Raw genomic sequence first — 27,735 nt, forward strand, 5'->3', positions numbered from 1 at the left:
TTAGAAAAGTCTGCAGGGGAAAACACAGAATTATGTCAATGGAAAATATCGATACACATGAGTATTGCGATATTATGTTTTGTGATACTGTATCAATTCCCAAAACACTATCAATAAAAATCTGACAGCCCACCATCGGACTCGGCTGCAATTTGATCTTTCGGAGGTTGTAGCGTGCTCAAAGCTGGAGTGGGTATCATGTAGGTGTCATATGAAACTAGAAAAACCTAAGGAATCCATTGGTACCAACCTTGTCATACTAGCTCGTCAGGAAGGAGGATAAATACCGCTCCAAGTTATGCTAAATTTTGGCAAAGAAAAACTGTCATGGCCATATTCAAAGGGGTCCCTCGACCTCTGACCTCAAGATATGTGAATGGAAATGGGTTCTATGGGTACCAACGAGTCTCCCCTTTACAGACATGCCCACTTTATGATAATCACATGTAGTTTTGGGAAAAAATTATGCAGTTTTTTGCATGCAGTACAAAACAAAATGGTGTATTTCTGTTTACAGTTTTCCTAAAACTTGATTTTTTTAAAAATCGCAATATATCGTTTGCTTACAGTATTGCAATATATCACAGCATATTGAATTGTGACCCATGTATCATGATATGTATCGTATCGCCAGATTCTTGCCAATACACAGCTCTACTACTTAATCTAAAGTACTAAAAAAACATAAATGAGCCTCACTGTCACACAGGGTGACATGTTTTCATTACAAAAAACTTGGGCGCAATGGTTTATTTTGAGTCGACAGTAAATACTCACTGCCACATCAAATGTATATTACTTCGCAGTTAAAAATAGTCCCCAGCATATACTCCTGTTTGAGTAATATTTGCTAAAAACTACAGTTCCCAGCTGTTTCAGGAAACCACTGAGCCTTTGTAAAACGTTTTTGAAGATTTACATCGTCAGTAGGAATGAATGGGCTTGGAGAGCCACAGACAGGGTTAGGGAGTCATAAAGTATTGAGAGAAAGAGTACGAGAGGTGGTGGGTGGGATTGGTGGCATAAATATATAATGCGAGCAAAAGCTGTGAGAAGAGGGAAGCTTGCATGCGATGGTTTTGAAGCAGGTGGGGCTGTTTCCCTCCTAGTGGGCAGTGATTACTGTTGGCTGACGTCCACCCAGCCTGCAGCTAGCAAAACATTATCTGTGGCTCAGTAAATTCCCTTTTATTTGATTTCATTTCTCCAGATTGAGAGTTGCTCCGGGTTCCGTGACAGGAGCCCATAACGCGTGCACACTTTGAAGCCTCCGAGTTTAAAACACGTCTTCATAAATCCCGCTGTAGTTTATAAGTTTTGTATGTATTGTGTGGTGTTATGGGGAGGGGAAAGTACATTTAGGAAGTGTAAACATATGTGTGACGCTGTAGATCATCCGTGCTATAATCAGGGGAGCGAAAGCCAAGGGCCCTTGATTAATTTACTGCTAAACACACACACTGAATATTAATAGTCAGTCTGTGACACATGCAGACGCATACACATCTACGGTGATTTAGAAATGTTTTTTTTCTCACGGTAACATGGTTGATGATTCTTAAGCAGCGGTGCCCTAAATCTCTCTCTAGTATTTGCAGAAAAGATACTTTTTTATTACACGTTTTGAAGAAACTGTGGATGTTTATGGGATAAAGAGTAAAAAGACACACACATGGGTATCAGCTGGGTTTCATTCCTCTCTTTTTTCTCCTTTCTGTTGCTCTCTTCATTGAGACGTGGGGAGCTCATAAAGAGGCCGAGAGAGAGAGAGAGAGAGAGAGAGAGAGAGAGAGAGAGAGGATCTGGGTGATGTAATTTGCTCTTAGCATCAGTGAAGAGCAGTCCGGTGATTTAGCGGGAGTGTGCTGAAGACATGACAGAGACTAATTGCTTTCATTAATCACGTTTTGCCGGGCCCATTTCGAGGTAAACTAATTGAAATCCTCTTACCTGTCAGGGCGCCAACCATTGTGCGCCCGGCAGGAGTCACGCAGGGAGGAGGGGCGGGGGGATGTAAAGGTGCAGGGAGAGAGTGCAGGAGAAGGAACAGGCAGGAAATGAAGCTCTAACTACAAATAAACCATGTCTTTGTCTAGACAAATCTCTTTTCAAGCCGTAATGCTCTCTGAAATGTGTTAATGTCATGTAAAGTCTTTCAGGGGGCTGCAGAGCCGAGGAGAAGCCAAGCGCAAATGTGGCTTGGGAAGAAAGGCTCTTTTCCAGCATAAAATACCAAATCAAATTATTCCCCTGGCCCAGCTGCCAGTGGCGTCGGAGAGAGAGAGGCTTTAGGCCTTAATACCTTTGTGTGTGACAGGGGCCATTACTGAGGCCCCTTTATGGAGGAACAAAACAGAGACAGCGTACTGCCCGCTCTCTGCGGGCAGACGGAGGCAACGACAGACAGTGTAGAGATAGAAGGTGAGCGGATTCTCTGGACAGCATGTAAAGTACAATGTAAGAATCAATTACACAACTACTCGCTTTGTACTTAAAGTGATAAAGAGTGTTGAGGGAAGCTTTGCTGCTGCAGTTACAGTCAGGTCAGTGGATTAGTTGCATGTTCAGATCAAAACATGAAAAGATTTTTGTGGACATTTTGTACATTTAGAATCCATTACACCATGCAGTAGGAACTGGTCAAAGAAATAAAAGTCCTTTATACGATTATTATGACAATCAGTGTTTCCCAAAGCCCAAGATGACGTCCTCAAATGTCTTTTTTGTCCACAACTAAAAGATATTCAGTTTACTGTCATAGGGGAGTAAAGAAACCAGAAAATAGTCACATTTAAGAAGCTGGACTTTTTTTCTTAAAAAATGACTCAAACAGATTACTCGATTATCTAAATAGTTGGCGATTCATTTAATAGTTGATATTAACTAATCAATAATCATTGCAGCTCTGGTCCTTTAGATACGCAATAGCATAAACACTGATGTGGATGAGCGAGATAGGTGAAAGGAAGTCAGCTTTCACCTGAATTCAACTGCTCAACGTACCTCGTGAATGGAGCGATTCTTTTTTTTCTGCTCACTGGAATAATTTCTAATACAGCAAATAAAATATTTCCATTTTTTTTTTCCTCTGCCCTGTCTCAGGTCTTCAGAACAAAGAGAGACACATTTAATATAAAACTGTCAAAGAAGTTGTTACTATTACGTTACCGCAGTTTCACAAGCATGTCTGAGAACTGTGGAAGCCATCAGGTAGGCCGAAAGGCTCTCTCTAGAGTCAGTGTTTGGTTTGTCCCTTCTGGGCTACTGTAGAAACATGGCGGAGCAAGATGCCGGACTCCGTGAAGAGGATCCGCTCCCTATGTAGATATGAAGCTAACGAAAACACGATTCTTAGTTTCCGGTGATTATACACTAATGAAAACAAAGTTAGAAATATTGTATTCCATTTCTGCTAATAGATCCCCCAAAAGGTTACACATTGTTCCTTTAACTTTTTTTGTATTTGCTCATGTCGTATGTGAAATAACGGTGGTATAAACACACGTTATGTTGTAATTATCACTTGAGTTATAGGTTTTATGATCACAGTGCATGCTCCTTTTTTTAGAACATCAAAAGCTAACCAATCATGTGACCTCGGTGTCTAATCCGCACATACCTGTCCACCTCACGTATATTGTACCTCAGTGCCAATCAGCACGGGGTTTGGATTTAAAGAAGCGGTCACACCTGCATATACACACACTCACACACACACAAAGAGAGACACACACACCTCTTTTTGGCAGTGTGGTATTCAGGAGTTGCATAGAGGACAAATCCAAAAGTGATTGCCGTGTGAAAGGCCCTCCTCCTGCCTTGAGAGTGCGTCTCCGGTTACGAGGTCACAGACAATTAGAGAGAGAGGATCAGACGGCCCCACTGTTGTCATGGTGCTGCAGAGTGACTCTCTCTCGACACACACACACACATGTGCACAAATACGTTCACTGATACAGTACATGAAATACGCACATTGACAGACATTTACGATCCCTCGCACACTTTTTAATCACATACAAACACATGCACACATACACCGCCGTCAGCCGACACCTCGCACTTCCTCTTTACCCCCTCTCTCTCCGTATCAGACAGACACTGCCTCAGGCTTGGGGAGCAGACATTTTTTTGGGAGGTGAAAATGTAATTTAAGGTTCAGGAATGACTTTATTTGCCAGAAAAACAGTATCTGTTGATCTGCAGGGTGTTCGCTGCTTCCTGAACACCTCGTGTCACCGCGCTGCCTTCCCTTGTGGTGTAGCGAGGAGGAGGAGAAGGGCCTGCAGGGACACGGGCCGACTCCAGATCTTATCGCCGCTACCATCCCGGATTAGGTTACATCCATTTTTTAATTTAGCATACTGGGAGACAAGTCGGCATTCACAATGAAGCCTTTATGATCTGTGTCAACTCAGTGCCAGGGACGAGTATTTCTCTTCATCGCCCCGCGCATTAACAAACACACAGCAGTCCAACTTCTTCAGCTTCGACGAATCAGGACAGATGAAGATAGTAATGTTACATTTATTTATGAAAATGTATCAGTGGGGTGTTGATTTAACCTCTTAAAACCCAACTGCGGGTTAGAGTTTAGGGTTAAAGGTGCCAAATGCGAGATTGGGGGCTTTTCTATTGCCTCTGCATGGCTAACAGCACTAACAGTGAAAACAACAGCAACACTCGGAAGTCTTACCGCCCTCTGATGCTGGTTGATTGGAGATGGAGATAATTCTTGGGTGAAGGCGGGACAGCAACTTGTGGATGTGGAGGATGAAACTAGTACCAACTGAAGAGCTCTACAAAAACCAGCCTGCAACACATGAGCAGAACAGTTACTCATCACAAGTCCATCATAAATATCCATTGAGATCTACTGTACTTTAATATATTTCCTTTTCTACAATGTCCTCTGTTCTTTCTCATTAATTATCATAACAACTGTAAGAATGCAACTCACAGAATATCTCAAAGCATATCAAATAAACATTAACATTTCAATAATTAAACACACCTTTGCGCTTACACCATACAGTGCACCCTTAGATAAACCTATTCATTACATGAAGCTTAGATGCATGAGAAATGATGCTAACCTCAGCACCACATGAGGTTGCTCAGGTGACAGATGCTGAGCTACAACCACTAACTCACCTGGATATTAAATGTTCTACACATCTCTGAGCTCCTCCAACAAACTCTTGTTGTTTCAGTGTTAAACTTCAACTCACTCATTTATAGTTATTATCAAGAGTTTAACTTTAGCTACAGACTTTAGCTCCAGGTGGACTGACTGAACCACAGGTGAAGGGGAAAAAAAGATTGTATGAGAGACAGATTACCACTCCTCTCGATTTCTGCGCGCTGAGGCAGATCGTATTAAAACTATCGACCTATTTAAAGGGATAGTAACATAATACCAATGTAGGGCCCCTATATATCTACTCTTCTATTTAATTAACCCTTTTATTTATTTTTATTTTTTTATTAACTTTTAAATTGAAGTATTCATATTTATCTATTTTATTTATTTTAGATTTATTTTTAAATGAATTTATTCATTATTGAATTGTATGTATGTATTTATTTATGTATTTATTTCTGCATGCTTTCCCCCCCATTTATTTACCCATTTTATTTTTTTAATTTATAAATTTATTTTTACATTTCCTTTCACAATTCTTCTTCTTCTTCTTCTTCTTCTTCTTCTTCTTCTTCTTCTTCTTCTTCTTCTTCTATGCATTTATGCCTCATTATGCAAATGAGGGGGCTGTCATTCAACATGTGTCTTGGGGTCAGAGGTCATAGATCGACTATATGCTATAGCTACCTAGTTACTTCTCAACTCCAGTCGTCATTTCCAGCTCCGTACAGCGGGTTGTCGGCCTGCTGCTGCTCCCGCCGGCGCTGCCTTGTACCGGTACAGGTACAGGTGTGCAGAACAACCGTCTGAAGCTGAACTGTTTTGCGGACCCACCGCTGGTCTCCTCCCTGAGGTTGAGCTGGGAAACTCCAGGCTGATGCCGCCGGAAACACTGAAACGCATGCCAACATTTGCACATACAAGTTTAGTCCATTCCTCACACTTTTACTGTGTTTTTAATTCTGGAAATGACCTTCAATGATGACCCTCCAAACTCTATATAAAGTTTTATAGGAGTATCTCTCCTACTGCAGCTACATGCATAGCCTATATGGACAGCATGTGCAGACCTGCTGTGCCCAGTAACGGTTGCTAAACTATGATTATACAATCGCTGTTTTTGATCCATACATGCATTACTCCACTGAACTCTCTCTCACTCTCCCATGCTAACCTTTATGGTGTAACAGTAATAGGACTAGCAGCTTTTTGTCAGGAATAATATCCTTCCAGTAGGCTAAGTGCTGATGTGAATTGGCGTAGGCTGAGCAGTCCTGAGCAGCTCATGAACTAACTGAAACAATTAACATAGTGAACTCTGTCAATGCTCTGAGTCTCTTGGCTTCTGGTTCAGAGGGAGAATCATGAATTATGGATTTAGGTTTAAATACCCACATCCCTGTTTTATATTCGACCCATAGGAGGATGCAGGGCCTTTAGATTATGCATGTGTACATTCATACATGAGCTGAGCGATGACTGCTGTGCACAAGCCAGTGTCCCCTCATCAACTTTACCTGCCAGTGTGTGTTTCCAATGACATACTGTACAACATGCCTATTCAGGATGTCGATCAGAGGGCAAAGGTGGCGTACAAGAGAGGGCATAGCAGGGGGTGAATGTGGGGTGTGTGTGTTGGGGGGCAGCTGGGGGCACATGGGAAGGGGAATGGGTGAGGTGTGTGTGGGGAAGGTGGGGGGGGAAGTCTTGGTTTCCTGTTCCCCAAATTCCCAGCTCCTGTCTGCGGAGCAGGTACACAAAGCCTCCCTTGAATGGCTTGGAGAGGGGCGGCAGGATGAAACGTAGCCACTGATGGTTAACAGATCTGTCCCCCTGGACGCCAATTCCCCTCCGTCCCCCGCCCCTCCCTTCCCTCCCTTCCCCTCCTGCACCGCTATAGCCAGCGTCCCGTTTGTTTACACTCTCCCAAGCCTTTTTAGCATTTTCTGGCCAGGCCGGGAGACTTGGCGTGGCTCCACGCTGCTGATTGCCATATTCCCAGACCAGAAATGTCACTTACCACTTTGCTCTCCTTCATCTGCCAGTTAAACCCTTTGTAATCCCCCAGAAGAGCGGAGTCACCCAGGATATCGAATATTTTCTCCTGTCCCAGTGGCTCCCTCCTCGCCCCCGTGCATGCCCCTCCATCCACTCTGTGTCCCCTTGCTCAGACAGAGACAGCGGCAGAGCAAAGAAACCATTTCAGCCAACTGGAACAAAACATTAACATTCCTACTGGGGCAGTGTGGGCCAGAGAAAGAGACACACTGAGGAGACACCAGGAGAGAAAAATGTGCTATAAAACAACTCCCATGTTGCTCTGCTCCATTTACTAGATGAGTGTTTCTCTGGGTCTTAAACTGTTTAAAGGGTCATTTACCCAAATTACAAAAAAAACAGATCTTCTCTCTTCACCCCCAGTGGTATCTACCATAGACTGTAAAGATGGACGAGTCAGAAGACTAATTAAAACCAAACTTATCAGAGAAATGAACACTTGAACATACATCAGTGTGATAAGAACTACCTAAAATGACAGAAACCCATGGACCCATTGGCCCATGCACATCCCATCCACTAACATAGAGGTGGCGGGGTTTATGACCTATACTGCAGCCAGCCACCAGGGGGTGATCAAGATGTTTTGGCTTCACTTTTGGGGAGCTGTCATGTTGCCATCTTTATTTACAGTCTATGGTTTCTACGTATGCAAAATGCAAGTTTTAGTTATACGTGCCAATGTTTTGTCCATTTTGGAGACTTCTGTCACCACTGACAATACAATAAATGTAAATTGAATATCATTTGTGCAGCTCACAGATTTAAAAACAAAATTTCATTAATTACTATTCACTGAAAAAGTAATGACATTACTTTAACCAAGTAGTCATTGGCAATAGTAATAAGTTACAATACTTACTTGGACATTACTTTCAACACTCGGCCGGCAGCTCCATTGAACTCCAAAGCCTCAATAGCAACACTTCACATCTACGGTATTTTAATACGTGTAGAAATAGAAAACAGACATTCTGGTTTAGCGAGCAGCCAGCTCCGGGTTTGCAGGGATTACTGACCATCATCAGCTAGCTTACCGCCGGCTCACTCCAGAAGTCCAGTCCTCACACTGAAGTTTTTGTCATCAGATGAGCTGACCCTTTAGATATAAAGGAAAAATGTCACTTTGGGCACACGCACACACACACACACACCTCAGTCCAATGTTAAAACCTCTTTTTCTTCTCAAATTGCATTTTGTTCCTTGAGTATGGTTATATATTAATATGTGGCCCGAAGTGTAAAATAATTAAATGAATGATCTCCGCTGTAGTATTTCAGGACATAAACCAGCAGCGGGACTAAGAGGAATAAAAACATACGGCCACCTATGAAACACGGTTCACCTTCATTTCTACTTATAGAAAGAACAACATCACCCGTGACTTATCGAGCGAAAACAAGCCAAGGTGGGACGCGAGGCTGTTTTATTAACCAGATGACATCGAGTTTATTAAACTGGCTGAGAGGCTCCTTCTGCTGCCAGACGAGAGGGAGCTTGGCCCGGGTCCGAAACCCGACTTGGGAGAGCCAACCCAATTAACACCCGAGAGGGAGGTCCCTGCAAACACACACATAAACACGCTGCGCATGCTCACACACACGCAGCATACAGGGAGGTCTGGAGGGGCAGCGGCAGCCAAATAAACCCTCAGGGACCTGGGAGCTCATAGCTCGAAGAAGTCATGAACGTGCACATTTACACACACACACACTCACAGTTGTAGGGTGGCCCTAGCTTGCCATATAAATCTCTGCCACTCACCTTCAAGTGGAGTGGTGCGGTGGGCCCAGTAAATATGAGGGAGTGTGTGTGTGTGTTTGACCGCAGACGCAGGTGGAGCTGCGGTGCGGTTGGGCAGACGGCGAGCAGGCCCCCCGGGCCCTGGCAACGCAACGCCACGACCTCATGGTGGTTATGAGCCGTGGTGGTGAGAGGTTACGTGAAAGTGCGCCTTTGTTGCTGAATTTGCTCAGCGAATGAACTTCAGTAGCAGTTGTTGTACGAGTAATTATTTTTTGCAGGAGGCATGCTGCGGGGAGCTACTTCCAAAGTTGAAAATTAAAAAAAATACTGTGCAATCAGGAGACAAAAAGGACTAATACAGCATCTTGATCGACTGGCAAACAGACATTTCAACATGTTTCTGATTTATTATATTTGCAGCTGAGCTAATGTAGGATACATGCCTGATGAGAGACAATGGCTACCACTGTATCGCAATGCTTTATTGAAACAGCATGGGCTTTGTCAAAACAACTACTTATAGTGAAATAACACATCATTTACAATGCTGGAATCCAGAAAAAACCCTAATAGAGAGACGAAATCCCGCCCCTGCCAGTGGACCATCATGGGACCTTATTTCAGAAAAAAATATGAGCGATAGTCAACGGAGAGAGACACATATTTGTATGGTCCCGTTTGAATTGCGCCATGAACCACACATATGATGTTTGTCAATTTAAAAGATTATTTTGCAAATCAAGAAAGTCTCAGCTTGTTGTAAAACACCCAAAAGTCGCATAAGATGTCTCTCTCGCTGAAGCTACGATGCCTGTGTGTTTCGTACTGGGATGTACTCAAACCAGCAACGGATCTTGCTCGTTCTTCACAAAACTAAATGATATTACGACAAACTGCAACTGTCTTAACTTGCAAAATTATCTTTTAAATTGAAAAATATCATACAGGATCAATGACTACCGTTCACATTTTTTACGAAATAAGGTCCCATGGTGGTCCACCGGAAGGGGCGGGACTTTTGACTTGAGACTTGGCCTCATCAGTGGGTGCCCGAATGTGTGCATAAATGTGTGTGTGACCTCTACAAAATTTTTTTTGCCCAATCTGACTCTCCATCAGCATATATGTTGTCACAGTCTAGAATCACTTGGGAATGCCTCGTCTGCGTATAGTTGTGGACGCCTGGCCCCTCCGGAGTTGACACTCCTGGCCGGGATCCCCTGGCATCCACAGCTTCCTGATTACCAGCTGTCCCTGCCCCACTCACACTGCCTGTCAAATCCCAGTAACTGAGAAATAAACAAACAGTAAACAAAAGGGCCTAGTTTAGCACCGCCGCCCGCCACAGCATGACAACAGGTTTGTCACTCTCGCTGCGTGCCAAGGTTAACTGAGCCTAAAGAGGCCTTTCTTCATCTGAAAAACCACTGGAGGAGGAAGAGGAGGAGGAGGAGGAGCTGCAATCAGTGACATGCCTCTAGACAAACAGCATCAGCCAAACCAAAAGTAAAGAAATGCAGACTAATAGCGTGTCGTTTTGGATCTTAGATTGAGCAGAAACTCCTTGCAGCTCTGCTAAGCCCTTCTCTCTCTCTCTCTTATTGTCTCAATCTGTGGACATCTGCTCGCTACGGAGACAAACTCCCCTAACTTGAGCCACCAAGAGGAGAACACAGGCCTATTAATAGGCTTCCTGCTCATAAAAAGAGATGTGGCAGATCAGGTTTTTTGGGGGGAGTTTGATATGCATGTAACACAATATTAGTTCAATTGTGATGCACCGTCAGAGGCCCCCTCTATGGAAATCTGCATGAAATCACTGTCTGGGCAAGGTCGTAAATCACCGATGGCGTTGTTTATTATTGCGGTACAGTTTTATGGAGGGGCGGGCGCTTTGCTGGGACGTCCCGGAGAGGAATGCCCAACAGAGGACCTGCTAGGTAATGGCGCTTTTATTTCCACAAGGGGGTTGATGGGAGTTCAGTGAAGATCAGGCCTCTTGAGAATTACTGTAAAGCCTGATTAAAGCACAGGAACACCTATATGTAACAAAAGCAAGCACATGACATGTCCACTGGATCTACAACATCAGAGGATGATAAATCTCACACAAAGATCTGGTAGAGGATTGAGCCAAACAGACTCTTATTTTTGTTCCCTTCTGTTCTGCACGAGCAGCCAGAGAGCGGCTGGCCGACATGCCACAACACCCACTTTTTCTTTCACAAAATGTCTGGGTCTGGTTGTGTCTGAGTTTTTCTGCCAGGTCTCCGAGCATCGGGAAAACTTATCAAAGAGAACAGACGTCTATTCTGTGCTCCTAGAAAGACAGCCAGTCAAGACCTCAGACACTACTCAGTCTTTCAGCTGTTCGGAAGTGGAAAAAGCACATTAGGGGTCATTGTGCCGGCGCATTCCGGCGGTAGCAGCCCGACCTGCTTCGTCCAGCGCTGGCAGACGTACGCGCCTCACCCCGGCCATCACTCCCACTCCATCTGAAAACATAATTGATCTGGATATTAAACGGGCCGGTGCGGCTCTAAATAAAATTCCATGCATGCTTAATTCTCCAACGTGGTTTTGGAGGCCGGACACTTTCTTCCCTGTCCAGGCTAGTGTTACACGCTGGACTGACCACCTCATAAAATCAGCCTCATAAATATTTTTCATGTGTTATTTAAACTAACTCAGCTCTCTATGGCTCGGAGTGGTTTGATGTATGTTAACTACGCATGGAGGCTCCTACAGACATACAAATATTGGGGTGAGCATTGGCGCGGCTTCAGGAGCCTCAAGAATGCGTGACGCATGTTTGACATTGTTGAGGTTATCAAGAAAATCTACAGAAATTATCAAAAATATCCATTTGATAGAAATGCGACCACAAAAATATGAAGAGCCTTTAAAGGGGAACTACGCCTATTTTCAAAAATATGTTACATTTTTTTTTTATTTCTATGGTCTAAGACAGTCCAAAAATATTAGTAAACATGAACAACTCTCTCAAAAAATCCCCAAACTAGAGTGCTAAAACTCAAACTTGTGATGTCATAGGGTATAAAGTGTGGAGCCGCTCCATAGGCAATAAATGGGAGACTGATTTTGTGGACCCACTGGAGTGTTTGTTTTATTTTTCATACCCAAATAAGCTTTGTTCTATTGTAGTGATCTCAACTCCGATCATTCCCCTGGGTGCTCTCAGTGTCATCTAACCTCTCTCTCATTCATTATCTATGGAGAAGTACCCTATGACATCACAAGTTTGAGTTTTAGCACTCTAGTTTTTGGATTTGTGAGAGAGTTGTTCATGTTTACTAATATTTTTTGGACTGTCTTAGACCATAGGAATAACATGTATGCATTTTGAAAATGGGCATAGTTCCCCTTTAAGTTTAAGAGTTAAAGGATGTCATTAGCATGTGGGGGTGTGATGTTGTTTGGTCTAGACTCGCACCAGCTCCAGTTTCTGTTTGCTTCCTGGTAGGATTAGTGAGGCTGGGGCCTGTGACATCAGTGTCAGTCTCTGGATACATACCGTTATTCCAGTATTATTAACACACAATGGAAAGTAGTAACACATTTTGTCCAGAGACAAAATTTTAAAAGTTTAATGTCAGTGTTAAACTTTATTTTGTACCTGCTGCTTTGTACACAATATTTTAAATAAAGCATTAAGTTGTCATTTTAAAGGGCACCTATTATTCTTTTGTGCTTTTTCCCTTTCCTTTAGTGTTATATAGTTTTTTTGTGCTTGTAAACAAAGTCCACACCAAAGGTTACTCCCCCCACAGAAACATTTCTCCTGAAACGCCTCACTTTAAGTTCTGCCTTTTTTTCCGTAACGTGGTGATGTCACCAAGTAACACATCTGCATAACGGCTAGTTTGGCACGCCCAAACAGAGCGTTTCAGACAGAGGGTGAAAAGAGGTGCTGCAGCACAGCTGGTATGAGAAAAGTAAAGTGTTATTTGAACATTAACGCACACAAGCATGTTCTAGTAGAAACCCAAAATACAAGTATGAACCCGAAAATAAGCATAATTGATCCTCTTTAAATAAAAAAATAAAAAATCAGAGTGCAACATGTAACAGTTCACAAATCAGTTTTATTAATTTAAACACAATCAAATAATAATGTCAAAAACATCTGTACACATATTTTGCAGACACGACAATCTTTTGCGTTTCACAATGAGGCCCATGTAGTGTAAAGTATTTCCAGTTTGCATTTATGATTGCAACATAATAAAAAATAAAGCGTGCTGTATGAATCTATAAAACATTTCCTCTAGTTACCTACCATTACCTTGATCTAGCAGCAATATGTAGATACCCCCGGAGCGCGGGGGAAGAAGGTGTTTTGAGAAGATGGGTGGGGTGTTAGGGGGAGAGAGGGATCCTAATTGAAATGTAAAGGCCAACAGTGATCATGTGCAAAGGAGGGAAAAATTAGAAACACAACGAATGGGTTTCTGTTTAAGAAATTCACAGTCGATAGCACATGTCCTGTACGTTCACAAACCCCCTCGAAGTTAGTGGCTTTTCTCTCAATGTTAGTTACGGTTTCCCCATCCACAGATGTAGAGGCATTACGAAAAGGGCTTTCAAAGAGGGACACAGAATGTATTTTCAAAGTCGAAATAAAAACACTACATCATACAAAATTACGCTTGCTGTACAAGAGTTGTTATAGCGCTTGTATAAAAGATAATAAAACCTATTCAAGCCTGCTTTTTTTTTTTTAAATCTCAGATTTATTCAAATTAGTTGTTAAAACGGCTCTCAGGAGGCGGGAAATTGTAAGTTTTCTCACTTCCACGCCGAAAACTTAATTAAGTTTGTTTCCAAATATATGGGGTCAGGGCTGCAAGCTGGTGAAATGCCATAAGGACACAAGATGTGAGCTACCTTTCTGAATAACTAACTTTCCCTTTAAAGTATGAGTGTAAAAAGGACTTGCAGTAGAGGAGACCTGTTACGCTGTATAAAGATGTGTTTCCTGTGAGGACGAGAAACATCACAGAATCAAATGAAAGGTCATTGACACTTGACATCCATGCTTTTGGTCTTGACAAAACGAGTTATCACAAAATCCCATTATCTACATATTTGTTTTACTGAACAAAACTTGAACACATCAACACTTTTCAGGCGTCGCACAAGCTTGTGTGCGATGGGATGCCTTTTATTATTTTTTTTTACTTCAATGAAAAAGCATTGCCACCTTTCAAGAGCACGTACCTAAATGAATATAGGAAGGAATAGTCCAGTGATTACAAACTTACACACACAAAAAAAAAGATTTCCTCTATACACGATTGTCTCAGCATTGTAAATAAAGTTTTTTGTAATTTTTCTTAAATTATTAGAAAACCCCCTTTTTTTTGTTTCTTCCATAAACGTCTTCCTCCCGCTGTGGTGGAAATCAACAGTACTTTGTAAAAGGCACGAGTCTTTTGTCGTCAAGGTACCTCTCTCTGTGGCGCGGCGCCACTCACAAAGTCTCCGTTCATAAATAAGAAGCACAGGACTCCCACGCCGACGGTTAACAGAGGAGCAGTCGCTTTGTCCCTCTGTCTGTCCCACGACGGAGGAGAGACTAAAAAGTAGGTAAGGAACAGAAAGAGATGGGAGGTGAAGAGCTAGGGGGACGGAGAAAATGTCACCACCAGTAGTCGTGGGCCTGTGGTTTACTGTAGCTGAGTTGTGTGGCGAGGTGAGGCGAGGCGGGCGAGGCCATCAGTAGCTCTGCTCTCCTCACAGGTGTGAACCCTGACAGAGTCCCGGCACAAACAGGAGGCCGTAAAACACTTTGACAGCTTCAGAAAGCGGCCGATTCACAGTAACCAGGGCAAGCAGCTGCAGCGCCGTAAATTCACCCCCTCTCCTTCGCTTCCAGAGGAAAAAAAAAAAAAAGAAAAAAAAGTTTAGGGTTAAGACGAAGTGTGACCATATGTCAGCACATTAACCGTGTGTTCAGCCTTTTTTTTTCTCCATTCTCCTCTTCTTTTCTTCCTGTGTAGTGGAAGACAGACGCCAGGCAGCGCAGGGGGGTCTCTTCTGAGCTGCAGGGTCTGCGGCAAGCGCGGGACGGGGCTGGAGGGCGAAGGTGAAAGGTTGCAGGGTGTGCTGAGGCGGAGCAGGGTGGTGTACGGTGGTGGTGTAGTGCTACAAGTACTCCAGGTCTAGAGCGTGGTGGAGGGCCATGAGGTCTGAATGGCTGGAGATCCTCCAGAAGGGCATGTTGTGCTGAGAGAGGAATAAAAAAACGTTTGATTTAAAACACTGAAACAAATTATATATTCTATACATTTTAGGGCTGAAACAATTAGTCAAATAATTGATAAGTCAAGTTTATGACAATTATGGTAATCTACAATATTAATGAACTAATCCTTTAAGTCATTTATCAAAGAAAAATGCCCAAAACTCTCCTGTTCCAGCTTCACAAATGAGTAGATTTGTTGCTTTTATCTGGGTTTTTTTATCATTGTAAATTGAATATTTTTGCTTCCCCAGCTGATTATTTACATTAACACAATTATTTTTTGTGTTAAAAGTTTTCTGAAATGTTAAGTTTAAATATGCAGATGAGGCATTATCTAAAGCTAAGTTTTGGTGAATTCAGGAGAAATTTAAAGACGCAAATAGACAAAGTAGTAAAATAAACACTTGTTTTCTTTCCACTAGTCTGAAAGAAGACATGTTATTAGAGATGCTGCGATACTAATTTTTCCATCCCGAGTACCAATCCGATACCAGCGTGGTTAAACAAAATATATAGTCATTATTATTATTATTATTATTATTATTATTATTATATTTAACAGCTGTTTACTATGGACCATGTATGGATGTGATATGATTACTATCTTTGTTGTATGGCTTGTCTCAGGTTAAACCCTTTGTAAAACATGAACAAATACATACAGAGAATGAATGCAATAGAACTTTCTTTTATTATTCAGTTTGTCAGTTATGAAGACCATAAATAAATGGAGCTAGGAATAAAAAACAATTGATTTCTGGTTAAACAAGTTGATTTTTTTCTGGGTTAATAAATTATGGTATCAGATCGGTGCATAGACTGGCGTACTCCCCGATACCCAATCCCGAATTTTGGGCAGTATCGGACGCATTTCCGATACTGGTATCGGTATCAGAACAACTCTATATGTTATGGAAGCAAAATAGCCCAAAATCTCCAAATTGACCAGTGTATGAAAAACAAAGTGTGTCTCGTCTTAATTAATCAATAATGTAAATAATCACTACTTGCATACTCACAAGAAGTGCTAAGAAGATTTGATTCTTTACACTGCAGCTAATACATTCAATGAATGAATGTAAGCCTGGTCTTTTCACCAGGAAAAGCAATCATATCAATAACACACGCTGACTGCTCCTCTTGCCCCCTCGTGCACATGTCTACGCAGCCAAATGGCACATCTGTACCTCTAACTAATTTCTCTCCTGCATCAACGTGTACTTTTATACCATTAAACTAATCCAGTAGCTGTCTTCAACTTCGACAGAAATGAACTCCCCACAGGGTCTTTTGAATGAACCTCCTGCCTGCCAGTGTGGGTTTGGGACAGTGCAAATGAGCTGTTGTTCCCGAGCAGAGGACGGGGGGAGAAACCTGAGTCGCGGAGAATGAAAGGAGCTTGTCAGGTAGAGTCCTCAGCTCCTCAGTGTGTGGAGCCCATTACCCTCCCCTTATCAAAGGTATGGCCTCTCCCAGGCATATGTTCCGCTTAGGAGAGCCTGCACTGACCCTTAAAAAGCTCTTTGCTTTTTGTTTTGTAAATTGTCTTTGCTTTTAAGTTTAAAAGCTGGAGATGCTATCTGTGCCGACTCTCCCAGGCGATGGTAATAACCGAAGGCGGAATTGTTTCAGGGGTTGTGGATTTTTTTTTTAGGTGGAGGAATGAGGGCTGAGAGAACTTTTAGACATTTCGCTTTTGTAGTTCCACGCAGTGTCACGTCTGATGTGTGCCTCCTTGACGGCTGAAATTGTTGTGTTATTTCACGTCCTCTCTGATGTTGACACAGAAACCTTTTACCGCACGGCGTGTCGTGGGACTCGCACCACTCAGACGGAGTGGGAAAAAAAAGAAACGCCTTATCCTTCCATCAATGTCACACTCCCAACAACTCAACGCTGAGTGAAAATATTTGCATCTTTTTCCACAATCATCCCTCAAGACCATATTCCCAGGGTGTTTTTGGCTTTTCATAATATAGAGCTATTGCTTTACACTCTTATCCAGGGTTAAAGGTTGCTACTTCTTCCTCTTCATCTGTCCTCACGCTTCTGCTCGTTGTTTACCGGGAAACAGGTGAAAAAGGAGCTGGAGGCGTTTCAAAGGAGAACTCCATGTCTTCACTCTGACACTGTGGCTCACCGTAGCTGTCAGTGAAATATGCTCTGATTAATTTGCTAATGAATATGTTCGCTTGCTTGTGGCATTTGGTTTACAACCAAACTTGGCAGAAACGCTCAATACACAAATTGTGGAGCAAGAGCCGACAGGTAAAATTCATCTCAGCAGATACTTTCTTAACCCGTCTCGTGCCAACAGGCTTGGCATTGCAGTAAATATTCTAATTCATCAACAATGATTTAAGTCTCCTTTATGCGTGTGTTCTATTTACAACGTGCCTGAAAGGGCTTTGCCTTGCATTACACACTCAGCATTCACGCTGCTCAGGGCACCGAGCAGGAATATATAATTATGCCATCTCTCCCCTCCCCTGCTCTGTAAACCTGAGATGGCGGAGGAAGAGCGCTGATTACACACTGCAGACTTTCTCTCTTGTACTCGGACGCCCTATAAGAGGATAAACGAATGAAAAGTAAAGTAAGACTGTTGAGGAGGAGAGCCGGGGCGCTGATTCCTTTCTTTGGGAAAGTATGGCAGGTATGTTTTGTGTTCTGTGAGCATTCATAATGAACTCCTGACCTCACGGAGGGAAGTCCAAACATTGTCTTTTCTCCTCGCTCCGTGCACTTCTGATAAATGTTTTCACCAATGTGTATACAGTGTGTGGTATCTATTATTCCAAGGCTTCTTACCTTTTTTGAGCCTTGCTCCTCTTCCACACCGTCTCCAACAACAATGTAAACAACTTTCCTCCCGAACCTTTGAATTACTCTCTCGAAGCAGCTCTCCTTCCCTGTGGGGGGGGGGGGGGGTCAACAGCAGGGTGTTAGTGGAGCGTAGAGTGGATGCAAACAGGCACACGGACACTAAAACACCTTCAAGTTGATTCAAAGGCACAGGGTGACAAGAGCCCCCTTTAAAAACACCACACGGACAAAATAGGGCCGAGTGTAAACACTTGGAGCTCAGCGAGGAGATGTGATAAGATCAGCCCTCAGATAAAGGCAATCTGAAAAGCATTAACTCTGCCCTCCTGCTCCTCAAACATGGGACAAATGGACTTAAATCAGCGAAAATCACTCTTGCATGCTACAGGGTCTGGTTAGGAGGACCAGTGCGCTTAACGCTCCATGGAACCCTGAGCTGCACTCTGCTCCAACTCTGACGCTGACGGGCCTGAAAACGGTGCGGGAGTGAAGCTCGATGTTTATTTTGCATTTGAAACAGTGAAGAAGGGGAAGGACGGGAGGAAGAGGGGGGAGAAGGAGGAGGAAGAAGGGGGGCTCTTGTTGCTGTGGAATGACATAAATGTGCAGAAGTGGTTTCATATGCAGAGACTGAACAGGAGAGGCCTGGGGAGGCCCAGCGCAGGCCCAGCTCCAGGAAAATAATCCCAGGCTGATTAGGCCTATTCCTTCATAGAAGAACATCAACCCTCTCCGGTGACCGAATCTCCCACCCCATCCACGCCTTGGTCCCGTCACTTTAGGTAGCACGTGTGTCTTAACTTTATACACTCGCCGAGCTAAAAACAACAAGCATTCGTGTCCCAAAGTGATTCACAGCGGACAAAACAAAAGAGGAGTCGAAGCACGCGTTTACCTATTTTGGTTGCACTATAAATATTCTCGATAGGAAAGACAATCCCCAAGCCGTAGAGCAGGACCTTAGCCAGGGCGGGGATGAGCTGCGTGGTGGTCACCAAGATATTCACACAGTTTGACCTGCAGCAGAGAGAGAAGGAGGAGAGCATAGGGATGACATCATTCTAAATCACTCTGAGGGAGGACAAAAGAAAACAACATAGAGACACTGCAATGCATCAATTGTTTAAAACATGTCATGCGAGGAAGAATCAGCTTCCTTTTAAAGTCAGATCTCTTAACACAAAAATCAGAAGACCCAGAAGAGCGTTTTCTTTAATAGCTTGGGAATATGGAGTTGACGTATTTACACCACATGCGAGTTTATATATGTGCGGTATGGGACTGGGTACAATTTTCCTCACTGGAGTCCTACCTTGAGTGGATTAATGTTAGTGCTTTCAGTGCCAGTGTTAACCAGGAGTCCGTCAAGGCTTCAATTTCTGCTCGCAATTGCAACCAGGCTTCCCTTTTGGCCGGGCCCAGCAGACCTGAAACGCAGGGTAACATTGTTTGGGTTGGACCAGCCCTTCGAATACCACTGAAATTTTCAAAATTTACCCCGACCAAGTGGTGTGCTTTTAGAAAGACACACACGTGCACAAACACTCACACATAAACGCCCACACAAATGAGGGCACGTACATCTGCAAACTCATTTCTACTCGACAGATCTGTACAGAGCAGCGCCGCTGCTTGTTGGGGGATTACCTCCGACGTTATTTTTGTAGGTGGTGTAGATTTCTTTTACTCGTCTGTAGCGGAAGGCCAGTTTTCTCATCCAGTCCACGCCTCCCCGCACGCCCGTGGCCAGACATAGATTGGCACTGGTCGCTGCTGCGTGGAAACCGTCAGCGCCGAAGTTATACGTACTGAGATAAAGACAAAGAAAGAATGTGTCAACACACCAACTCTGATGCCAGCAAAGGGCAACAGTTTACTTTGACTATTTGATCAAAGACTGAGAGTGTCCCGGTGTTGTACCTCAGATCCTGACCGTTGTCGTCAGATGACACATCGTCGATATGTACCTGGTCACATTCCTGGAAGACACAAAACAAATATTTTTGGGTAAAGTAGGATTCACGCACTTCTTTTAGAGAGGTTTCTGTCTTGGGGAAGGACACTCCCCACATGTTCCACATCATTTTTCACTAAAAACAACATATTTATTCAGGAATTTGTGCTTCGGCTGGACACTCAGTCTTAATCCCCTTCTCCTTGACTTTCTCTTTATATCCTTTTGAATCAGTTCTCCACATTTTCCTTCCCTTGTGCCCTCACCAGCTCTGTCCAAACAAAAACTAACCTCATCATGAGTCAGAATGGACTGCTACCACTAGAGGGGTCTAAAGATATGCACACCCACAGACATAACCAATTAAGTCTCAATCCAGCAACTCTAAACACTCCCCACGTTGGCATTTGAGCAGCTATGTCTGCAAGTACTGATATATACTGTATACATACGGTAGAAGGATGTATGTAGGCTAGCTGAATGTATAAAGAGCCTAATGGTCTGTGCATGTGTATGTGTCTGTGTATGAAGTGTGTGGATCTCTAAACATATGTGCGCGCTCTTCTTCCCCTTTGGGGGTGCCTGGCTCCTCTTGGAAAGGTAGAGGGATTCTGCAGCTCTGCGCTGATTCCGCCGGTACGCAGTAACACAATCCAGACTTTCTGGCGAATGTAACCTACTAGAAAAATTGAACCTGATGCTAACCGCCAATGAAATTATGACCTCTGATTGCTGCTGCGCCACACACCAACACAGCCCCGGGGCCAGTCAGCCCAGCCAGCCGGCAAAGGAGCGCAAGGAGAAAGCAGACTAAAAATCTGTTATTAGTTTTCCATTTATAGGAGAGCTCTAGTGCCTCCCCCTTCCTCGCCTCTCTCCGCCCCCCCCCCCCCCCCCCCCCCCCCCCCCCCTCCCCCTCCGAGGCCAGCTCGAGATGTGAGGGAGTCCTGCCTTGGCATTCAGATCAACACATTTCACTTGGGGCAGAGCAGAGAGAGCTTCTTTTTGCTAAAACTTGTGGTGGCTAGCAATTTAGCCAGCACAAAGTTGAGCAGTAAGAGCAAAAGGCTTTGAAATTAATGTGACGTCAAACTCTCAATTTGTTTCAGTCAGCCCTAATCTAGAATGAATAACAGAGAGCGTATTTGATATCGCTATGAAGTAGTTTCTCTGGAAAGTTTTAAATTGGTTGTGTAACTGCCAAAAAGGTTAGTCTCACCTGTTTAAAGTTATGTGAGAAATAATAATTTCTCATGGAAATTGAAACTTGAGGGAGAGAATTCCTCCAGTCTCCAGTATGAAAAATCCCTCCAGATTTTTTAAGCTTTTTAATTAAGTTTCATCCGGCTGTTAAGACACCAAAACACAGAAAGGACTTCCTTGTTTTAAGTCAATCTAACTGAGGCCAAATGCTGACGTTATTGCATTCCTCTCTAATGCTAGAGCAGGGTAAGGGTAAGGGCTTTGGACTGTAAACCTTTTTTATTTTACTGGTTCCCCTCTGAACAAATTTTTCATCTCCCTGGATTTGTGGGGAAAGGGAGGGGAGAGCGGCGTGCGGAGAAACTCAAACCAGCTGTTCTTTAACAGAATTAAAATCTTGACCCCCAACCCCTGCTCTAATGCAGCCATTCTCTCGCCAAGCCTCTCCCAGCAAGTCCCGAGATCCAAAGAGGAAAAGACTTTGACCCCGTGACCCCTCTCCCCTCCTCTCCGGGGCTCCGGCACCCTGATAAAGGGGGTGGAAGGGGTAGAGAGGTGGAGATGGAGGAGAGCAGCGGGTAGAGGCTGGGGGAAGCGAGTCCAAAGTGACCTCACATGGAGCGAGCTCTGAGCCCCGCGTTCCAGAAGATGGACTGCCAATTGGAGACGGGGCACAGGCGGGGGCTCTTAGCTCTGTTGGCCTAATCTGTTTCCAGACACTCACCAGCAGATCTTTAATAGTTGAAGAAAGCAACAATTTGTCCCAGCTTGAAGATCGGCTGCCAACAAACTTGCGGATAATTTATGTTCGCGAATTATCCCCAACCCAAGCCAGAAGTATTGGTGTGCTTAATTCCTTAAGTAGTAGAGGCATGTCTGTTTGTTTAGGAAAACAAAAAACTGCAGCCTGGGTTAAGCACCTCATAAAGCCTCCTTTCAAAGACCTCCCATTCTGGTGAAAGTGACTGGAATGCCTCTATTATCCAGTAATTACCCGCTGATGAATCAGACACAATCAGCCGACTCGGTTGGTATATCACAGCCTAATTGTACGCTGTCTCCTGGCACCTTGTTTGATGACAATAGCTCCTCGTGTTTGTTCTTCCTCTGTAATGTGTTTCTTTCAGAGTCTGACAGCCAGCATGGATCAAAACAGCTATGTGAGAACAATATTACTCAGCATGTTAATTATGGGCCTACTTTAGGTGCCAGAACTCCAACATGACCCGAAACACATAAATATGTCTCAGTAATTAGGCCTAACTATAGCCGTTATAATTGCTGCCTGATTATGAATGATTTTTCATGAACGTTTCCAAATCCTAAAAAGCTAATAAACACATCAAACCTCAACAAATGTAAAGTGTTAAAAAAGAAAAATACACTGAACGCCTCCCTGTTCTTTGTTTCTGTGTGTTTACATAGTTCTTATATTCTGTAACGCTTAATTAACAGCTGAACTGAGCTTACAGATAGAAGTTCATCTGTGTGTGTGTGTGTGTGTGGTGAATAAAAAGCGAGGGGGGTTGTTGGAAGAATGCGCCGACTCCAACAATTACTGTTCCCAGCTGGGGCTGGCATAAACCTCTGCACTGGCTTCCTGGGAGGACTGGGAAAGCTAATAGAGGAGCTGGCTGTGGGTAATGTTGTACAGTAACCCTTACACGTACTCATTAGGAGGCACTTGAAGGCCTCGTAAACACCACAGAGCCATGGACGGTGCAGGTTCAAGTCAGTTAAGTGCAGTCGTGTAGGCGCAGTGGATGGGATGGAAAGAAACACCATGGGGTTGCTGGATGGATGGATTATGAAATGCCAAATAAATCAGACAACAGATCTGAAAAATGCATAGAGAGCAAAAAATAATGTGTCTCATAAAAAAGGATACATATGTTTTTATAGTTTTATTAGTGTCACCTTGTGATAAATTAGCTCATTTATATGAATGAAAGGCTGTCAAAGTTAACACGATAATAACGCGTTAACACAAGTTCATTTTTAACGCCACTAATTTCTTTAACAGTTGTTGCCTGTTGGGCTTGAGTTTGCCATGTTATGATTTGAGCATATTTTTTATGCTAAATGCAGTACCTGTGAGGGTTTCTGGACAATATGTGTCATTGTTTTGTGTTGTTAATTGATTTCCAATTACATAAATACATATATCCATTTGTATAAAGCAAGCATATTTGCCGACTCCCATGTTTATAAGAGTATTAAATACTCGACAAATCTCCCTTTAAGGTACATTTTGAACAGATAAAAAAATGTGTGATTAATCACGATTAACTATGCAATTAATTGTAATTAAATATTTTAATCGATTGACAGCCCTAATGCATGCAGGACTTAATAAAAATAATTCACTTAAAGTTACTGTCACTGACTCATTGGAAAGCTTAAAAGAAAAAATAACATTCTGCTATTATTTTGTAACAATAGAGTGACAGGGCTTCAAGATGGTGGCACATTGAGGGGCAGTCAGAGAATTTCTTAGAACCTTTTCAACATGTCTTTTCCATCGAATCCCCCCCGTTTTCCCCACACCAAGCAAACAGTGGTCTCTCTAAAACCTACAATCACCACTAACTCACACCAGATGTTCCTACTGTACTCAGGAGTGAAGACCCTCGACCAGAAGCCATTGCAATTACTCCTTATGCAAACACTACGTCTTTCTGTTAAATTCATCAGCAGCATTCTTTGCTTTTATCTGAGCCACCTTATCTGTACAGGAAAGACGGCAAAAAAAAAAAAAAAAATTGCACAACAATTGAAGACAGGATGCTTCCATCTCTACATCATTCACTCTCTCTTCCTATTCCCTGTCTCTCTGTCTGTCCACTAGTCTGCTGAAAACTCTTCACCGCTATCAGAGCCCTCTTTGTTCCCTTGGCATCTGTCATTAGGCAATCAGCGATGACGGCCCGAGTCTTCCTGTAGCCCTGGAAAGAGCTCAGAGTGGTGACTGCAACAGTCAGAGGCAGGGAGAAGAAAGACGGGGCGAGTCAGCAATGCATGTTACCAAAACACAGAGCTAACTAAACTAACTCTTCGAACTGCATTTCCCAATGAAGGTCACCGCCATATAGATAGTGTCCACTTTTTTTGATACAAGCTCGCCCCTTCTCTCTCATCCTCTCTCTCTCAGGTGAGCCGTCAGGGTGGGGGTGGGTGGTCAAACCCACAGTGTGAGCGATAACAGCCGTCATCACAGCATTCCTTGTGACCCTACAGGCTAATGCCATGTGAAAAAGGCTCATCCATGGTTCGCAGGTTCTCAATACCGCCACTCCACCGGCAGCGGCTGTCATCCCCCCCGCGGTCTGTGACCCCCAGCAACTTCCTTCTCCGTTCCCACCACAGGCACCCCTGTCTGGTTGTGGGGGGGAGAGGAGGGAGGGGGGGACCGTGATTACCTGGGGGTCAAACACAGGATGTGGGTAACAAAGGGAGAGTTCTTCGAACCCACTTCATTCCAATCCACAATCTGTGCTTGAACAGCCACGGAATTCAAACAGCGGCGCCAAACAAAGCACAGGTATAGAGAGGTATATGCTGGTTTTACGGAAATTCACACGATCAGGCAAAGAGGGAGCACGAGTCAGCTTTGCTCAGGAACAGACAGAAGTTTAACAAAGCGGTCTGTAAGTATAGTGTCTGGAAAAGTTGGAAAAGAAAGAATCACCCCACAGGTAGGCAGTGAAAAGTATGAATTAGTTATGTGTGATGGATGAGCTGCTTCTCGTTATTTCCTATTTTTGGCGCTGCATGTCCAAACCACACCTCAAGGAGAGCGACATTAAATGCAATATCAAATCTCCGTTGTTTCAGCATTTTCCCTTCGCAACAAATGTGTCCACAGAGAAACTGTTTGTTCTTGCCAAGCAGACTGTTGTTTGGACAAAGTTTCTGCTCTCTTCCTCCACAGACCATGCTGGGCAGGTGCTCCCTCTTTAATTCAGGACACGAAATCTATTCTTAAATATCATCATTTGTCATCAGACAGTAATAGTATATTTTCCGTGCACCCTCGATCCCTATTGGTGCATTAAATCGGCTGTGTTAGGATAGCGGGTGGAGGAGGGTGGGGGTGAGGTGGAGTGCTGTGGAGTGAAGATTGACAGGGTGGCTTTTCAAACCTCCACTTTCTCTCTATAGTCTTTCCAAAACACATCAGTGGCCCCGCCTCGAGACGTGATGGAGTTATGTCGAGGAGCATGACAGGACTGCTGCATGAGTGGCCAGGCAAATGATGAAATACCCACATCAGTGTGTACAGAACTAAAGAAGCCCATCTGACAAAATATACTATATATGAAAATGGGCTTTTTTTAGTTCACTGTTGCAATGTGGTTGCACTGTATCGAACTATAAAGCAAGGAATCTCTGACTGTGTGCTATTCACACATCTCGAGAACCGCTCATCCGATTGACTTCACACTTGGCGGGTGTATTGCTCAGGACCCAAGGGAGTGTCGAATGTGGTACAATTTGGCCAGATGGTGGCGCTATAACAATGAACTTTATGTTTTGGCCTGTAACTTTTGAACCGTAAGTCTCAGAAACAAAATTCTAAGCCACACCCATTCGTGTCAAGCCATTTTGAATTTTGTCTAAATTAGATTTTTCGCTACTCCTCCAAGACATTTTTTTAACAATTGTCACCAAATTTGGTACAGAACATCTCTGGACCAAGCAGGAAAAAGTTAATTTTTTGGATTGTTGATATTCAATACAGTTTTACTATAGCTGGCCCTCAAAGTTAGCTCAAATGCTGTGGGCGGGGCTTATAAAACCAAAAATGTCATATCTCCTGAATACTTTGTGCTATTGCGACCACATTTGGTAGACATGTGTAGATACGATGTCTGAGAGACCATGGAAAATTTGGTTCCATTTGGCCAAAAGGTGGCGCTGTAGCAGCATCATGTAACTCTAAAGGAAGTATTCTTGGTCGGTCTGTCTGTGTATGTACGTAGGACTGCCCTTCGCATATCTCAAGAACCGTTGATCCAATCAACTTCACACTTGGCGGATGCAAGCAGCCATACCGCGGTTCTCGACAACGCTGCAAGCAGAATTTCTGGGGGCCAAGCAATCAGCCTGTTTTGGACGGCACGCACTCCAAACGTACTAGTACTAACTACACTAGTACTGTAAAGTTGAAAACAAGAAAAACTCCTTTTCTCTGGTTTCATAGTTTTTCACTGGTGCAGATCGTGATGGGTTGTTCAGTTTTATGTGTCATGATAGTGTTATTGAAATATAAATAAAAACCTGTGCCACAAGGCTACAGTGTTAATTGGACACCGATCGACTTCATGATTCAATGAAAAGCACAGTTAGCATTGAGTTCCTCCTTACTGTGAATAAAATCTTTCAAATATACTATCAAGGAAAACACCATAAAGCTACCAATCATATGGAATGGCGAGTACAGGATCCGACTCTCTACTGTGGGACATAAAACCAACAGAACGGCTCCACGCTAAGAGGCTCTGGAGGGCCATTTCGGCCACTAGGAAAAGGTAACCATGCGTTTCACAGCATCTCTCATTAACAGGCAGCCCCTGGGTGAGAGTGACAGAGGAGGTTTCAACCCTGCAACTGCAGTCTGGGAGCTATAAAAGGCATTCAGCTCTCAGTGTCACAGGGTTGCTCCACCGGTATGTGTGTGAGTCTGTAGGTACTTTCACGAGTGTTCGTACAGTATGTATGTGTGTGTTAAGAATTTGCAGCACAACATGTTTAGAGTGTGTGAGAGAGGGTTGCACACAGCATGGAGGCATCAGTGGACTAATTTAAAATGTTCCCACCTTTAGAGACCTCTCCCCCTCTCTCTCGCTGTGAGTGGTTTGCCCCCATGCCCTTTATCCTCCAGACAGGGAGGGTTGTTTTCTCACCCAGGGAAGGGGGAGACGGCAGCCCACCGTACCCCACTGAGAGGGGAACACGGGACTCGGCCAGAGAGGCCCCCGGTTCCCACATACTGCTCGGCGTTAGCGCACCTACAGTAAACTCACACCCTGAGTCACAGCAGAGCTGTCAGTCTTCCCAGTGAGCTAAGCCTCAGTGGGCTTCATTACACACATCACTTTAGACCATCAATTAACTCACATTCAACCCCACACCTAGCGCTAGTGTGAAAATGGTGAGGCAAATTTATTAGATTTCAAAAATAAGATATATGAGCAACAAATTTACTCATAAAAGTATATTATTTTGAAAAATATGAAATGGGTTATTATTCATTTTGATGGTAATTCTGAAAATAATGAATAAAAAAATAATGAAATTATTGACTTTTCTAATTGTTATTATTTGTATCAAGTTTTGTCTTAGAAGTAACACTGATTATTTGTTTATCTCTGTAGCTACTGAAACTTCTTCTATAAGGGAAATTAATAGAGTGGATATCACATCAATAGGAATCATATTGCCTTGAATTACTTTCCTAACACATCCTTCAGTGAGAGCATTTTTGACAATAAAAACAGACTGTTCATACAACACTACACCCGTCTTTTAAAGGG

The 27,735-nt window shown here is 43.4% G+C and overlaps 1 protein-coding gene across 6 annotated transcripts in view; it reads right to left on the bottom strand.

Annotated features, from left to right (window-relative positions):
- Positions 1–14,964: 14,964 nt before the first annotated feature.
- eya1 (EYA transcriptional coactivator and phosphatase 1) overlaps positions 14,965–27,735 on the bottom strand; it is a 64,107-nt gene continuing 51,336 nt past the window's right edge. For all 6 annotated transcript variants that reach the window (XM_037757084.1, XM_037757082.1, XM_037757085.1 and 3 more), the window contains 6 exons: positions 19,963–20,021; positions 19,690–19,850; positions 19,355–19,469; positions 18,938–19,059; positions 18,028–18,128; positions 14,965–15,197 (listed from right to left, as the gene is read on the bottom strand). In XM_037757084.1, coding sequence (XP_037613012.1) covers positions 15,117–15,197; positions 18,028–18,128; positions 18,938–19,059; positions 19,355–19,469; positions 19,690–19,850; positions 19,963–20,021 — 639 coding nt within the window. In that variant the 3' untranslated portion in view covers positions 14,965–15,116. The remainder of the gene's footprint in view (positions 15,198–18,027; positions 18,129–18,937; positions 19,060–19,354; positions 19,470–19,689; positions 19,851–19,962; positions 20,022–27,735) is intronic.

Source organism: Sebastes umbrosus, chromosome 21 (genome assembly GCF_015220745.1).
Source record: "Sebastes umbrosus isolate fSebUmb1 chromosome 21, fSebUmb1.pri, whole genome shotgun sequence".
Taxonomy (NCBI): domain Eukaryota; kingdom Metazoa; phylum Chordata; class Actinopteri; order Perciformes; family Sebastidae; genus Sebastes; species Sebastes umbrosus.